A 16,273-nucleotide genomic window follows, 5' to 3' on the forward strand; every position below is an offset into this window, starting at 1 on the left:
ATTAAAACAGTTCTGATCGGAGTGGATGGCTCCCTTTGACCCCACACTTCTAATTTAGAGCACTTCTACATCCACCTTAACGGAATATAAGGACTCTTTGTTGTTTAAGATAAAATGAGATAGAGATCAGATTAATTGAAATTAAAATTAAAAATTAAATAAAATATTATTTTTATTTTAAAATTTAAAAAATTGAATTATTTATTTTATTTTATATAAAAATTTAAGAAAATTATAATGCTTAGACTAAATAAAATAAGATGAGTTGAGAATAATTATAAAAATAAATAAGGTCTAAATATAAATATAAATATAAACAGTCTCGTTTAAAAAAAAAAACTAGAAACAATCTGCTTTGAGATTTTTTTTTTAAAATTAATAGAATGATATGGTTTGAAATGCTTTGTTAATCATTTATTAGATTTTATAACATTTTCTTTTAATGTTTTTTAAATTTTTTTTGGAAATGTAACATACAAAGGTTAATAAGGTATATTATATAACGATCGAGGTCTTTTTAATTATTTAATTAAATTTGATAATCTAACATATAATGATAGACATATTTATCTTTATGTGGATCTCACACTGGATGAATATTTATACCATTAAATATTATAGAACTTATATGATCTATTTATCTTTGTTCAAAATTGGACGATCTAATTCAAAATAATAATAAAACTTATATTCGTACAGCCTCTTTAATTTATTTATTTAACTTATTTATTGATTGGCGGTTCTTATTGAACGACGTCGTTGCCTGCACAAGGCAGTCGAGGTGAACCCAAAAGCGACCCACTTTCTCCACCAAAAGCAGAGGCATTTCTGTGTCTGGAAGAGAATCTCAGGAAGAAAGAGAGGGGCTTCAGCTTCTGATGTCTGAGATTCGAATTAAGTAAATAAAGATATTTTCGTTCATTCAATGGTATAGGAGTGCGTATTGTTTTGCGAGAGGAAAAAGGAAAAAAAAAAAAAAAAACAGGCAATGAACGTGATCCGCCCAGCGGTGCACCCGGTAGAGGCTCCACCGGTGGCTGACGCAGCCAATGATGCGATGCCCAGAGGGCGGATGAAGGATATCCAGGGCATGCCCGGTACTCCCGGTGGCCTCGCCCTCCGCTTCTCTCAGTTCGCTTTTGCACTCCTCGCACTCTGCGTCATGGCCACCACCAGCGACTTCCCTTCCGTCACCGCTTTTTGGTACCCACAGCCATCATTATTTTCTTTTCACGCTTTTTATTTCGTTTTCTAGATTTTGTTTTTTCTGATAGAACAAGTTCTTGGAATTTATTGGGTATTTGTTTGGAATTGGGAACTGGGTCTCCTTATGGATTGGGGCTTTTCGTGTTTATAGTTTACTGAATAATACATTGTTCCATTTCTCTATTTTGATATGACCAATGCTTATTACAATCAAGTATTAATTTTGTTTAGCCATATCTAGATCACTATTTCCGACGAGGAAGTTAATTTTTTAGAAGGCTTTCTATTTCTACTACTATTAGAGTCTTATGCTAGAAAGGAAAATATGCCTTATTAACTATATAAGATGGGCTATTTCCGGGGCTGGATCAGAAGGGGAGGCTTTTTCGGCTTAGGATGGAGCTAGTGGAGCTAGATTTAGTAGGCGGCCAAGTGACTAGCAGACAGTTTCTTCTCTTGAAGTTGGAAGAAAGAGTCAATGTCAGAATTCATAGTTCTTGGATCAATTCCACTTGCTTGGTTTTTAAGTATGCTTATTATAGGAAAATTGATGCTATTCTATTATATCCAACTTTAGTATACGCAACTTGGTTTCTGGAACAACCCATTTGTTTAAAATACAGACTTTTGAGTCTGATCTGTTCTGTCTGTAAGAATTTGCAAGGCATTTGCTGTTTTTAGTTTTTGTGCGTGGTTTCAATCGCATACTCTTGGTTTCTCACCTCAAAGCATAAACAGGTTTTATGGTATTTTGTGTGCCAGCTATCTCGTTGCTGCTGTCAGCCTGCAGAGCTTATGGAGCCTCACACTAGCCATTCTTGATGTATATGCCATTTTAGTAAAGCGCCGTTTCCGGAATCCTAGAGTTGTCAGCTTGTTTGCAATTGGTGATGGGGTGAGAAAAGTTTTGCAGGAGATCTCTCAAATTTGGTTAATTCCTTTGAATGGGGGAACATGCCATCGTTGAGTGCCTTTGTGAAATTTTTAAAATTTCAGATACCGACTAATATTATAGGTCCTGTTATCTTTTATCCTTGACTTGTTTCCAGCCTGTGTTTTTGCCCCCATCTTATATGACTTCTAGTGATTTTATGGACGATTAATCAATTCTTGACCTATTTATGAGAGCATATAATGGGAACTGAGATTCTAACATTAGTGTCTGTATCGGCTTCCATCTGCCAAATCTGCTTGAAGTAGTTTCCCTTCATCCCACCCTCAGAGATATAGAGGCTTCTTCTTGTTCCATCCATTTTTCATGTCTGTTTTGGTGCTCAGCGTGCTGACCTCTTATTCCATGGTGTTTCTATTGCCTAACGGCTTGGTGATTGTGATGGTGCATCTGGATCCATACCATGCTTGGTTTCTGAATGTTAAAACAAGACCTATTATTTTGGTCCAATTATTAAAACCAGTATAATTTTCTAGAAACAAGCAAAACTTTTCTTTAGACTCATGAGCGAATCATAGGATATATCAATACGTGTGTTTTCGTTTATGATGGTCTGTGTATTTATTTACCAACAGGAAATATGGTTTTCTTTCCCTAATTTACCTTCTTTTTCTTTTGTTTTATTGATAACTGCAGATCACTTCCACACTAACATTTGCTGCAGCTTGTGCATCTGCTGGTATCACTGTCCTTATTGGGAATGATCTGAATGATTGTGCACAGAACCATTGCACTAGATTTGAGACTGCAACAGCCATGGCATTTATGAGTTGGTTTGCTGTCTCGCCATCATTTATTTTGAATTTCTGGACTCTGGCATCCAAATAAGAGACATGGACTAACATTGTGGTTTGGTGAGTTGTAATTGAAATGATGTGATTTTCAATCTCACCTCCGATGTAAATTTTGTAGCTGGACCTAAAGCGTCCGTCCTTATCCAGTATTTGATGTACAATGTATTTACAAGGCAGAAAATCGATTATTTCGAGTTCATTTTCATGAAATATTAGAGACTTGTAAGCATGCATGGCCGTGCTTAAAGTTGTGAACACTTGGAATAATTTTAAATTATTCCCAAATATATTTCCAATGGGATTCGCTATTGGGAATGATCTGAATAAATAAATAAAATAAAATAAACCTTCTGATAAATTTTCTCAATCTATGCATATTCCTTACTCCATCATTTTGACAAGGAAAATATTATAATTATAAAAAGATTATATAAAAATAATCTCACAAATTGATGTTGGTTTGATGTGGTTTGTCAGATTATAAAATTACTTTTATTGTAAAATAAATCCAACGGATTAAATGAAGCAACAATAATTTGTGAGATTAATTTTATGTAATTTTTTTGTGAATGTAGTAGTACTCTTTTGACAAAATTACAGAAATCTCATTGCAAAATTTTTTTTCCAATGATTTTTCTAAAATTTCTAGAAAATCTTTTATCCAAAATATGGGCTATGATTTTATAAAATTTTGAAAGAAATTCCACGATTCCTGAGAGGATTAGTATTGGTTTCTTTATATCATCTTCAAAATCATATCTTTTGAGGATTAATTTTGCATATCAAGAAAAATCTTCACATTAGATTATGCATCTTTGAATCAAAATATTTTTCTTTTTATTTTTAAAAAATATTTTTTTTTTTCTTAAAATTATTATTTTTTATATATTTTACAATTAGCACCATATGCATAAAAATACAAATTACATATATCTAAATATTACCAATTTCATATATCAAAATGATAAATTTTATCAATAAATATTAATATGTATTAAAAAATACTTTATATCATCAACTTAATACAAATTTCATATATCAAAATCAATTTCATACAAATTCTACAAAGTTGATTTTAATGAGTAAGAGAGAGAAAAAATATTAAAAATAATATTTGAAGAGTGAATAGTGCTTGAATCACTATTCATAGCTATGTAAAAGCGTCCGTCCTTATCCAGTATTTGGTGTACAATGTATTTAGAAGGCAGAAAATCGATTATTTCGAGTTCATTTTCATGAAATATTAGAGACTTGTAAGCACGCATGGCCGTGCTTAAAGTTGGGAACACTTCAAATAATTTTCTTCCCAAATATATTTCCAATGGGTTTCGCTATTTTCACGAACCTCAATATATAATAAAAAATAAATAAAATAAAATAAACCTTTTGATAAATTTTCTCAATCTATGCCTATTACTTACTCCTCCATCATTTTGATAAGAGAAATATTCTAATCACAAAAAAATTATAGAAAAATAATTTCACAAATTGATATTGGTTTGATATACTTCGTCATATTATAAAATTATTTTTATTGTAAAATAGATTTAACAGATTAAATGAAATAATAATTTGTAAGATTAATTTTATGTAATTTTTTTGTAGATATAGTAGTACTCTTTTGACAAAATTGCAGAAATCTCATCTCAAATTTTTTTTCCAATGATTTCTAAAATTTTTAGAAAATCTTTTATCCAAAATATGGGCTAAGATTTTATAAAATTTTGAAAGAAATTCCACATTTCTTTATAACATTTAGTTTTTTGTTCACAGAAATCCATTACTATTTACTTGTAAAAAAAAAACAAAAAAACAAAAAAAAAAAAAAGAAGAAGAAGAAGAAGAGGAAAATCCATTAACAGGTTTGTTCTGATTCGGTAACCGCACTCTCCGGTTCTCTACAATAAAAGAACGACGAAAAATTCAACAATCCTGGTCCTGGGGAACGAACCCACTGTTCCGCTCGTGAACATTTCAAAATCGAAAAGCCATGTCCGGCCTCCACCGGTCCTCTAGTGCTTCCCTGAAGAGTGGCCTTCCTCCCCAGGAACTCCTCGACGATCTCTGCAGGTCCGTATCACTCTTCTCTCGCTCTATTTCCGATTCTGTTATTTGTTGGGTCAATGTTGGTTTTTCTGTAGTATCACATGAACTGCCTTGATTCGATGGAAGGTTGACTTCTTTTCCCGATATGGCAATGCTACAATAATGAACTTTAGCTGGTTAGGTTGTTGGGAGTCGAGTGTGCTTGTTTAAGCATCTTTCTTTTGTTTTTCTTAGCTGTTTAAGAATCTGTCACTAATTTGTCCTCGATTTCTTTGAATGAAATTCTGTTAGTTAGTAAATCGTGCTCTATCTAATATTCACCTTTGATGCGACATTGTTTCGTCTTGTCATTTCATTAATGGATTGTGATATTTTCCACTGCAACAATTCCAAATCCTTCAAGAGAGAAGTGACCTATCTGCGATTTTTTAACGTAATTACATGATCTCTTGTTATGTGAATGTTAGAGGAATTTGTAGTTGTGTTGTTGGGGTTTAAAAAAAAAAAAAAAAAAAAAAACACTCCTGTTATGGTTGCAGAAAAACTGGTTTCAGTTACATAGTAATTTGATTATTATAATCGTGTATTTCTTTTCTTAAATTTGAAACGGTTCCCCTCCTTTCTCGTGTGTTGCTTTGAAATGTTTTTACGCCTGTTTCATTCTAGTTCTGATTTTTTTTTTTTTTCTAATTTTCTGCAGTCGGTTTGTTTTAAATGTGCCAAAAGAAGACCTCGAGTCATTTGAAAGGATTTTATTTCTTGTGGAGTATGCACATTGGTTCTATGAAGACAATTCTGTGGAGAAAAATCCATCACTGAAGTCATTCACTCTTAAGGAGTTCACTTCTTTACGTATCCTTGCATTTTCCGCCCCTGCCCACTGCTACCCAAATTATTATATTTATCTGATAAGCTACTGCATGGTTGTGAATTCAGTGTAACTCTATTCACTTTCTGTTTGCATCTTCTGGTGGAATAAGCTATCACATGATCTCCTATTTGGCCACCTTTTAGACTTTTAGTTGTCGAATTGCAGTTCCCCTTCAGGGCATGCACCTGCACATTTGCCTTCAGGCCATAAGACACAAGACTCCTTCACCCATGCACTCTGTACCGCGGAGTATGATAATGCCATTTGATATAAGGTTGCACTGAAGGAAATATTCATGTCTGTCTTATATTTTACGTCAAACATTATATATTTTCCAGAAGATAAAAAATTCAGAGTTATTCTACCGTAATATAATCTGGAAAGCTTGATGGTTGTTCTTGAAGCATTATCATATCCTCTTGCTATCATGAAATTGTATGTTGGCTGGTGTGGTCTTTGCTCCTTTAATGACCTAGTGGCAAACGTATGTATATTCTTGTTCCTCTTTTGTAACCTCTGTTATATATGCATCTGATATCCCTTTTTGTGAATGTAGCTTTGATTTCCTTAATACATCCTAGTATTCAACAGTTGTGATGTCTTGAAACCTTATGTTGCCCATCTGGATGACATATTTAAGGACTTCACTTCCTACAAGGTCCGAGTTCCTGTAACTGGGGCAATCATTTTGGATGAGACTTATGAACGGGTAAACTTTCATAGGATGAAGGCTATGATAGTACTAGTCTTTGGGCCCTTTATTGAAAAAGTTGTTATGCATATGAATAATGAATCTATATACATATGGTGTCGCTTTCAGTCTGATTTTATTTTCTTTTAAGAAGTTAGAACAAGTGATGATGTGATTTTGTTACTGACACGCGTGCATCAAGCACTATTAGTTGAAAATTGGAATTTTCTAAAATTAAATTATTATGTTTTACCTTTGTGTCTTCATCATCATGAGTGATTGAGTTCCAGTTAATTAGACCAAGAAGAAAAGGTTAGAAACATAAAATGTAATAATTTATAATATAAAAGATTCTAATGAAGTGTTTGCAGAAAATTGGAAGCATTAAATGCTGTTTGAAGAAACATAGAGGTTACTTATAAAAAAACACTAAATAAGAAGTTAAAAGTGTGTAGAGATATTTTGAAGGAAGTGGAAAGGTTAGGCATGTGTACATTTTTTTTTTTTTTTTTGGATAAGTAAGAGATAAATATTATATATATGAAAGAAATAGGCTTAGCCCATGTACACAGGAAGCATGTGTACATTAAGACATATGTAAGAGATCATTCACATAGGCTGCAAGTCGAAATATGATAATTTCTTGTTGTGACCGTTCTCTTAAAGCTATCCTGCCTGTCTTTCATTTATTGGTGTCCTAGGGCCCCTATAGTTCCGATCTCCAGCCATTGTTTTGACTAGAAATGTTGTATCAGCATATCATTCCTCGTTAAACTCTATGCAGAGTTGTTTTTACCATCGATAACATTTTCAAAGGATTTTCTGCGTGATTCAGGATGTGAGATTTTACCTATTATACACCTTATTTTATCGGGTGAATGATTTGAGTGGGATTTATATCAAATCTGGTTTTTACTGTTGTTCAAGCTATTGACAGTGTCTACTAGTGAAAGGTTGGAAAGGGTCGAGCTGGAGTTTTCCACGTGGCAAAAAGAGTAAAGACGAGGAAGACCATGCATGTGCCATCAGAGAAGTAAGCTTCTTTCTCAAGGTGTTTCCTGGCTGTTTTCTGTTCCTGATTATTTTATTTTTGTGTTCAAACTGAATCTCTGTTTGAAAATCATTGTGCATGCGAAACCAAGTTGTAATGAAGTTTTCTATTTAAATAATTTCTTACCTCGAATCAGACCATGGTATTTACTTCAATAAAAGAAGCCTGGGCAGTTTATTTATTTATTTGAAGGCTGAAAAAAGGTTAGCATTGCTTGCAAATTTTGTTTGAATGCAGGTCCTGGAGGAAACAGGTTTTGATGCTTCTAATCTTCTTAACAAAGATGAATACATTGAACTGATATTTGGACAACAAAGGGTGCGTCTCTACATAATTGCAGGTGTGAAGGACGATACTGCCTTTGCTCCACTTACCAAAAAAGAGATCAGCGTGGGTGTTTATTCTTAAAAATGTAGTTATTCTCAAATATCCAAGTGGCACATTTTATCAAGCTTAATATTTTCTTTCTCAATAGATAGAATGTTGTATTGGAACTTGTGGAAATTTGCATTTTCTTGTTATCTGCTTGCAGGAAATTGCATGGCAACGGCTTGATGAACTTCAGCCTGCAAATGATGATGTGATATCTCGTGGGATCAGTGGCCTCAAGCTTTACATGGTGGCTCCTTTCTTGACGTGAGTACTGTTGGTCAATAATGTTGTTATCTCCTTGGGTTTTTAACATCTTCTGCTTGTGTTTATCTTGCAGATCTTTGAAATCATGGATTTCAGCACATCAGCCCCCTTGACTCCAAAACTTGATATGCCACTCAAAGGTTTTCCACTCTTTTGTCTTAAAAAATCACACAACCTACAGATGTCAGGTTAATATAAATCTAATGAATGGATCCCAGAGAAGGGAAAGAAGAAGAACAGTAAGAAGAAACTCATATGGTAATAAGATTTATCAGTCAGAAAAATCTTATTCCAATTGATTCCTTTTAAAACTAAGTAGATTTAATCTTTATAATGATGAATATTTCATTGCCCTTTCTGGAAGATTTATCATCGATTAAGTGAGAACTGTAGGTGTTTCTTAATTTTGTCATTATTTTGCTGCTATATGGCATTAGAGTTGTCCAGAATATCTATTGGGAAATGAGAAGGGAAGTTGGAAAATATGAGAAGTTAGCAGCTGCATCCAAGTTCACATGTACCTTCCTCTGGACTTGGCACCATAATGATACTTGCCCTACGTTGAGTGCTTGAGATAATCTAGTAAGGTACCCAAGCTAAATTGAGATTGACTGATCAGAGTGGATCATATGTAGTCTTTTTCACAGCTCTGTCCTATGTCAAAATGCTGCCGAGTGAGAGTCCAGGCTGTGTCTCAGTCCCAGTGTAGCAGCAACCCTACTCTTTGTTGCCTGCCTAATTACCTTGTCAGCTATTTTTACCCAGGTTATTTAAGACGTTTACCTTCTTTTAGGTTTAACTCCCTCAACTGGAATTAAATCAATCTCTCTTGCCAATATCTTAATCAGTCTTCATGGGTGAAACCGGTCATGTCATTTGACTCTACCATATCTTTTCCTCATTGTGGGTCACCGTTACCTTGTCTTTCCCTATATTCTCACCGTGCATCTTAACATTCTTGTTTTAGCTATACACTCATTTTATGAATACGCTTCCTTTTAACTGCCCATCAGTTATAGAAAAAGCTATGCCTATTTCATTTGTATTAATATAATTACTCTTACTTATCAAAAAAAAAAAAAAAAAGTTATAGAAAATAGCCGGTCTATATTATTAAGATTTTCCTTAAAACCTCAATAGGTACCACATCTTTCTGAGTCTCCCTATCTTTATGAATTATGGATCCAAGGCACTAAAAGTAAACTGTCTATACCAACATAAACAGATTTTTTGTTAAATTAAGTTTTGGTTTTAAAGGGAGTTGTTTTTCTCCTGTGAGCAGTTTTGCATAACTGAAATGATTAGGAGTTTATTTGAACTTTGGTTGAATCCAAGGGGGTGTGCTAGTTTTATTCAGTGCTTTTGCCGAATAGCAGTGTAATTGGTATATATATTTATTTCTGTTTAGGAATTTGTGTGTGGAATGCAAGGAACAGTTGGACAGGGAGTAGCTGCACGATGATAATGGAAAGCCAATCAACGAAAGCTGAGGCTGATGTTTACAAACCTGAAACAGGGCCTGGCAAGAGCTTGAGAAATTTCAGATTTGATATTGGACCAATCTTGCAAGCTATGGAAGTTGCTTTCTCTGCTTGAGATGAATGGAAGGCCCCCAACTGACTCTTTTTGTTTTTTTTTTTCTTGCTTTGTTAATTGTAAAAGTTGATCGAGTTCACGTATCCAGGTGTATATGTTGGCGTCAGAAGATTTGCTGTTTTGGTCGCAACGTAGTACGTATAGTGAACGGAATCTGAAGAACTTGGCAGTTGGCAATGCTTGAAAGTTCTATTTTCATGCTTTTCTTTTTGTTGTTTCTCCAAAAAGCTCGATTTTCCGTTTTCATGCTTGGTTGAACTGACCCCAATGCCTTCATCACGGGGTGCGCCATTGTAGGCTCTGCCGCTGATCTAGTTATGTCACAAACTGTGTATGATGTATCTGTTGGCAGTGAACTCTGGGAATCTTTATTTAAGGTTTATTGGCAATTAAGGCCTCGTTTGAAAAGGAAACATCTTATCTCATCTCACTCCATCATTACAATTTTTTTAAATTTCTACACAAAATTAAATAAACAATTCAACTTTTTCAAATCCCAAAACAAAAATAATATTAAAAAATATATTCTAACAATATTTTATTCAATTTTTTAACTTTAATTTCAACTCATCTCATCTCATCTCTGAAAACAAACGAGCCTTTGTCATCCCAATTCAATGCCTAATTATGAATTTTCAAACTTGTATAGCTGCAGAGTCCCACCATTTTGTGGATCTTAGAAATTAAAAGAATCATAAAACAGAAGTTAAATTACTTATCAGAAGAAAAAAGTTGAATAAAAAACTACAAAAATAAAAATAAAAAATTATCGATCGAGCGTCTGTTGATATAGGAGAACATGATCCGCGGTTATTGACTTTGGCTCTTGAAAGCCATTAGTTATTGTCCTTTCAGAATTTTTCGTCACCTTCATAGACTGCCCTGTTTGTTTCGAATTTTCCAGCATCACCAAGAAGCCCCCCTTTTGGCACTGCCTGAAAGCTCTGCTGCATCTCCGTAGGTTTGTTTCAGCTAGTAAACGCATTTTGATAGCAACTTAGGCGGTTTTAGATTAGAGACTAGAGAGCTCGAGCTATGCAGGAAGCAATTACTAGTCAGCTGCTATATGGAAACTGAACATAACCTGCAAATTAAAACTGGGAAGGAAAAGGTGGTAGATAAAAGAACAACTTTTTCGGTTCTATATGTGAAAAAATTAACGGGCTTGAATTGACCAAGCCCAACACGTTCACAAACTTTACTCCAAATCTTTTTAAGCTCTAAATTCAGTCTTTTGTGAGAAAATCGTGTAGTGATGGGCTTCGATTCATGCTTTGTTATACACATTAGATGTTGCCAAAATTTGGGGACCACGAAGATTCTGGATATAAATGTATAGAATAGTTGAGAAGGCCTCGGATTCAAAAACGCCCATGCCGAAATTGCAGGTGGTCCACAATCTGATATGAGTGGCCCTAATTGTTGTACATTTCGTTATTTCGTACCCTTGGGTTGGACCCACAACCAATTTCCAAATCTTTACATGAACAACTGTCCAGTTCTTCAGAGTAGAGTTGTGGTCAGTTAGCAATGGTTACTAAAATATCTCATATAGAACGATTATGTTTTCAAACAAATTCTAATGTGAAAACTTTGGCTTTGCTTTGGTTTTTTATGGAATGTCAGGGAGCCCAATTTGTGTGTCCTAGAATCATTCAATCTCTCCTTGCCTTATCCCTTCTTCTCACGTGTTGGTATTATCTTGTTTGCTTTACCTAGCCGTTGCCAAAATGAGTGGATATTTGAGATAGAGGACGAGAATGTCAGCTTTAACTCTAAAATCTGAAATCTATTCGTTTGTTTTTAGAAATGAGTTAATATTAAAATTAAAAGTTAAATTATTTATTTTATTTTATGTGAATATTTAAAAAAATTATAATAATTAGATAAAATAAATTAAGAACATTTATGAAAAAAAAAATTAGGCCAGTGCATATTGCATACACTGCCACGACACGTAGCTTTCTTAATTATGTTCCCCGAATATTATTTACGAAGAAGGAATTTGTTGGTATTATGGCAGAAACGCCATTTTAACAAAGAATTGTCCTTTCTTTGTTAGAATCAAGAGATCACGCGGCATTGAGTTCATAATGGAAAGCTCAGATCCTGCATCGTGGTTGAATCTTTATTACTTACCGTTTTGATTTTTTTTTTTTTTTTTTAAATTGATGTGAAGATTTGTGGAATAAAGCTGAATGAACAGTGAGCATGTCGAGCTTAAGTACAAACCGTCTGAGGTAAATCAGAGGGACATTAATCTCCAATCCATATGCTTGAGCTCTGAGTCACGTGCATTACTTTGCTGGCTTGGGCAGCCATTGACGTAAGGCTGCCTGCAATTTGTCCCATGATTTGCAGGACCACCAGACCTTCGAACCCAGAGTATCCCGCTCGCTGGTTGCTTTTATATTTTTTATATTTTTATATTTTTTTCTATTCACATTTTTTTAATATATTTAAAAAATAAAAAATAAAAAATTTAAATATTTTTAATTATTAAATAAAATAATTTTTTACTTTTTCTTAGCAGTCAAATAGAGGGGCAAAAATTAATAGACAAAGTAGTATCTTCCTAAGATTAGTACCGTTTTCAACGACTTCTAGTTCTTATTATTTTCCTCATTTGCCGTGGAAAAAAAATAAAGATCTTTATTCGTTAATTTATACAAATCATAGGAATAATTAAGAAAATATTATATCATATCTAAAAAAATTTCAAAAAAATGAAAAACTCTTTATTCTGTGCAACTTACAATGTCATGCAAATTTTTCCAAGTTAATTTGGGAGAATTTTTCGTTTATTTTTATGGATGAGATTAGATTAAAGTTAAAAATTAAATAAAATATTATTAGAATATATATTTTTAATATTATTTTTATTTTAAAATTTAAAAAAGTTTAATTCTTTATTTTATTTTGTATAAAAAATTTAAAAAAATTATAATTATTAATGAGATGAATTGAAAGAAGTTATGAAAGAAAAATAATTTATTCACAATATTTTTTACATAAAAATATTTTAAATGAGATAGATTTTTGTAAAATATTTTATAAAATTAACATTATTTTATAAAAATATCTTAATTTTATAATATTATTATGTAATATATTATGTAACGTGTTATATGTAGAGCTATTACGACACACCTCTTCTCTCCTCTTTCAACTCTCGATTTTTGCAAGTACCCTTAACATGACGACTCAAGCAGGTTCCTGCATGCTAGAGTAGACGACGTGGACAGTGACCTCATCTCGTTATCTTTCTCAGCCAATAAAAGATGTCTGTGACTGTGGAGTGGGCCCAACTTCCCACGCCTCCGCCCTCCTGATATCTGTATCTAGAAAGAAGCCACCGATATCCACCACGTGGTTACTGTTTTCTCCATTCTATTGGGCTTTCAAAAAAATCAAAACGACGACAAGCTCAGACCCGTCCACGTCTTCCCTGTTTATGAACACGTGCTTGTTGGATGTGCTCCCTTCCGCATCATTTTTTTGTCCACCGGGTTTAGCCAATTGGCGATACTGCCCACTAGTCCAAATTGTTCAGCTATCATGTTTGATATAAATTATTATAAAAATTAAAGTCGGCGTAATTGCCAATCAGCCATTGCCAGATGTGCCTGGTCCCACATTTTCAGATTTTTTTTTTTTTTCATCAAATAACCAGTGAGAAATGGTGGCATATCTTTTTTTTGAGAAAGATTGTGGCATATCTTTTGTATATATATATAGGTTGTAGATAAATAACGCCCTATGGATTGAATCACATTTCATGTATACTTCAAAAATTAAAGTAGGGTATAAAACATGCATGATTGATTTATCAAATGTGACGAGAATATCAATTTATTTTATTATTATTCATAAATTTTAATTTATAAATTTTACTATTATTTATAAATTATCGCTCATTAAATTTAGACGACAAGAGCAAATTTTGTTTTTTGTGTTTTGGTCTGTCACCGTGTCAAAGCTCACGCTAATAGAACATGTAAATGAAATTTACGGTGGCGCGGGGTAGATGACAGCCAAAGAAATCAAAAGTTTTGGCTGTTCTTGGTCTTGATTATATTTGCAGCAATTAATTCCAAAATTCCTAATCCATCTTGCTTAATTTGAAACTCCTTGACTTGCCCTTCCCCACCATTAATTCCCCTTCCATTATATATACCCTACCACTCCCTCATTCCTTCCACACCCCACACGAACCTCCAAGCCCCTGCAGGCTTCTTCTTTCTCTCCTTGCTCGTGATCATTCTCTCTGTATTCTCTTAAGCTTTAATGGCTAAGGACGTGGAGGTGGCAGAACATGGCGCTTTCCCGCCCAAGGACTACCAAGATCCACCTCCGGCACCGCTCTTCGACGCCAAGGAGCTAGGCAAGTGGTCCTTCTACAGGGCTTTGATAGCTGAGTTTACGGCTACTTTGCTCTTTCTATATGTTACGGTGCTGACGGTAATAGGCTACAAGAGCCAGAGTGATGGACTTGCCAACGCCTGTAATGGAGTCGGGTTTCTCGGGATTGCTTGGGCTTTTGGCGGCATGATTTTTGTTCTTGTTTACTGCACTGCTGGGATTTCAGGTGTGGGGGGCATTTCTTTTTTCCTTCTTTCTTCGTTACATTTCCCCCCTGCAAGGCCGTAGGCCTTGCTTTCTTGTACGTATAGAGACATGCAGCTGAGTTTAGGTGCATGAGATTTTTTTCTATCCACACATTTTACACATTTTAATATTATTTATTATTTTATTTTTATTAAATTGATTAAATTATTCTATTTATTATTCATACATCATATATTTATTATAAGAAAAATAAAAAAAAATTAAATAGGTATGTTGTGTGGGAATGACAAGTAGAATAACTCAATTAATTTAATAAAAATAAAATAAAAAATAATATTAAAATATATAATTATGTAGTATGAGATAATGAATATAATGCTCTTCTTTTTCAAATAATATGAAAAAGAAAAATTTTATACATAAATTTTATACTCCTACACACTACTTAAAAATTTATGAATTTATTTTTTTATTTTTATATTTTATAAAATATGAATTATGATAATAAAAAAATAAAATCATATATTTTTTAAGAGTGTGCGAAGCTCAGTGTAACATAACTCTATGAAACATAGTATTTGCATGACGTGTCATTTGTTGTATTCGTTTTCAGTTCTCCCAGCAGTGGTACTTGCATGCACTTGTTTGAAGGTGGAAAAAAACGTAACGAAAGCAAATATCATGCATGTTTCTTTCGGTTGTGTTGGAACTAAAATGTCTCTTTTAGATCTTCAGTTTCTTGGAAAAAGAAAAAAAAAATTGAGGCTGTAACGTTATATCATGTGCAGGGGGTCACATCAACCCGGCCGTCACATTCGGGCTGCTCTTAGCTCGGAAGGTGTCGGTGTTGCGCGCGGTGTTGTACATGGTGGCTCAGTGCTTGGGAGCCATCAGTGGCGTGGGGCTGGTGAAGGCCTTTAACAAGGCGCACTACGTGAACTACGGAGGTGGGGCTAACACGCTCACCGATGGATACAGCAAGGGCACTGGTTTGGGCGCCGAGATCATTGGCACCTTCGTCCTCGTCTACACCGTCTTCTCTGCCACTGACCCCAAGAGGAAAGCTCGAGATTCCTACGTTCCGGTATGCACCCTAGCTATTAACACTCACCTGTAAATGCTATATATTATTTTTCAATTTTAGAAGCACCGAGTTTTTACCGACTCTTGCTCGATCCTTTGTTTTTACTTTTTAATTTCTACGACCATATATCTTTTTTTTTTTTGTTTTGATTGGTGAATTACAAAAAGATATTGGCGCCACTCCCGATTGGATTTGCGGTGTTCCTGGTTCACTTGGCCACCATCCCTGTCACTGGCACCGGCATCAACCCCGCTAGGAGCCTCGGACCCGCTGTTATTTACAACGAGAAGAAGGCCTGGGATGATCAAGTTGAGTCTACATTCCAATATCTTACTGTTTTTTATTCTCTTAATTCTCAGCAGTTAAGTAGTATTGTATATTTATATATCCAAAACGACTTACACTGTATTATATCTTAATTATGTTCCTCTGGGTTGTTGTACGTAGTGGCTGTTTTGGGTTGGACCATTCATTGGAGCAGCACTAGCAGCTTTCTACCACCAATTCATATTGAGGGCAGGTGCTGTCAAAGCTCTCGGGTCATTCAGGAGCAACCCTATTGTCTGATAATTTCTTCATGGTTTTACCTACCTACCGGAAATGAGATTGGAAGAAGAAGGATTTGGTATTTTTAACAGTCATAATTAATGGATGACTGGTTGTGCTTGTGTATGAAGTTTTTCTTTGGCTCTTTCTAAGTATCCTTTGCAGCAGCAGCAGTATTGCTTTCTAGGATGTTTTGGTCCAACTCCCCCCTTCTAAACTTCTATCTCATCG

At 34.3% G+C, this 16,273-nt stretch overlaps 3 protein-coding genes across 4 annotated transcripts; all 3 read left to right on the forward strand.

Annotated features, from left to right (window-relative positions):
* The first annotated feature begins 779 nt into the window (after positions 1-779).
* LOC121264243 (CASP-like protein 5A2) lies at positions 780-3,162 on the forward strand. 2 transcript variants are annotated; one of them, XM_041167337.1, is made up of 3 exons: positions 780-1,203; positions 1,945-2,101; positions 2,795-3,162. In XM_041167337.1, the coding sequence occupies exons 1-3, from the start codon at positions 989-991 to the stop codon at positions 2,984-2,986; spliced, it is 564 nt and encodes a 187-aa protein (XP_041023271.1). In that variant the 5' UTR covers positions 780-988; the 3' UTR covers positions 2,987-3,162. The 2 variants fall into 2 exon arrangements, with proteins under 2 accessions (XP_041023271.1, XP_041023281.1); XM_041167347.1 differs by having other exon boundaries at positions 786-1,203; positions 1,969-2,101.
* A 1,624-nt stretch (positions 3,163-4,786) lies between these two features.
* Positions 4,787-10,039, forward strand: LOC121264225 (mRNA-decapping enzyme subunit 2-like). Its single transcript, XM_041167313.1, is given in 9 exon segments — positions 4,787-5,022; positions 5,699-5,850; positions 6,451-6,578; positions 7,498-7,593; positions 7,849-8,001; positions 8,144-8,247; positions 8,321-8,355; positions 8,358-8,387; positions 9,656-10,039. Coding segments are annotated over 9 exon segments (966 nt in total). The 5' UTR covers positions 4,787-4,942; the 3' UTR covers positions 9,844-10,039.
* Positions 10,040-14,017: 3,978 nt separating this feature from the next.
* On the forward strand, positions 14,018-16,172 carry LOC121264234 (probable aquaporin PIP2-5). The gene is made up of 4 exons (XM_041167324.1): positions 14,018-14,431; positions 15,201-15,496; positions 15,664-15,804; positions 15,944-16,172. The coding sequence occupies exons 1-4, from the start codon at positions 14,131-14,133 to the stop codon at positions 16,061-16,063; spliced, it is 858 nt and encodes a 285-aa protein (XP_041023258.1). The 5' UTR covers positions 14,018-14,130; the 3' UTR covers positions 16,064-16,172.
* Positions 16,173-16,273: the final 101 nt, after the last annotated feature.

Source organism: Juglans microcarpa x Juglans regia, chromosome 1D (genome assembly GCF_004785595.1).
Source record: "Juglans microcarpa x Juglans regia isolate MS1-56 chromosome 1D, Jm3101_v1.0, whole genome shotgun sequence".
In the NCBI taxonomy this organism is placed as follows: domain Eukaryota; kingdom Viridiplantae; phylum Streptophyta; class Magnoliopsida; order Fagales; family Juglandaceae; genus Juglans; species Juglans microcarpa x Juglans regia.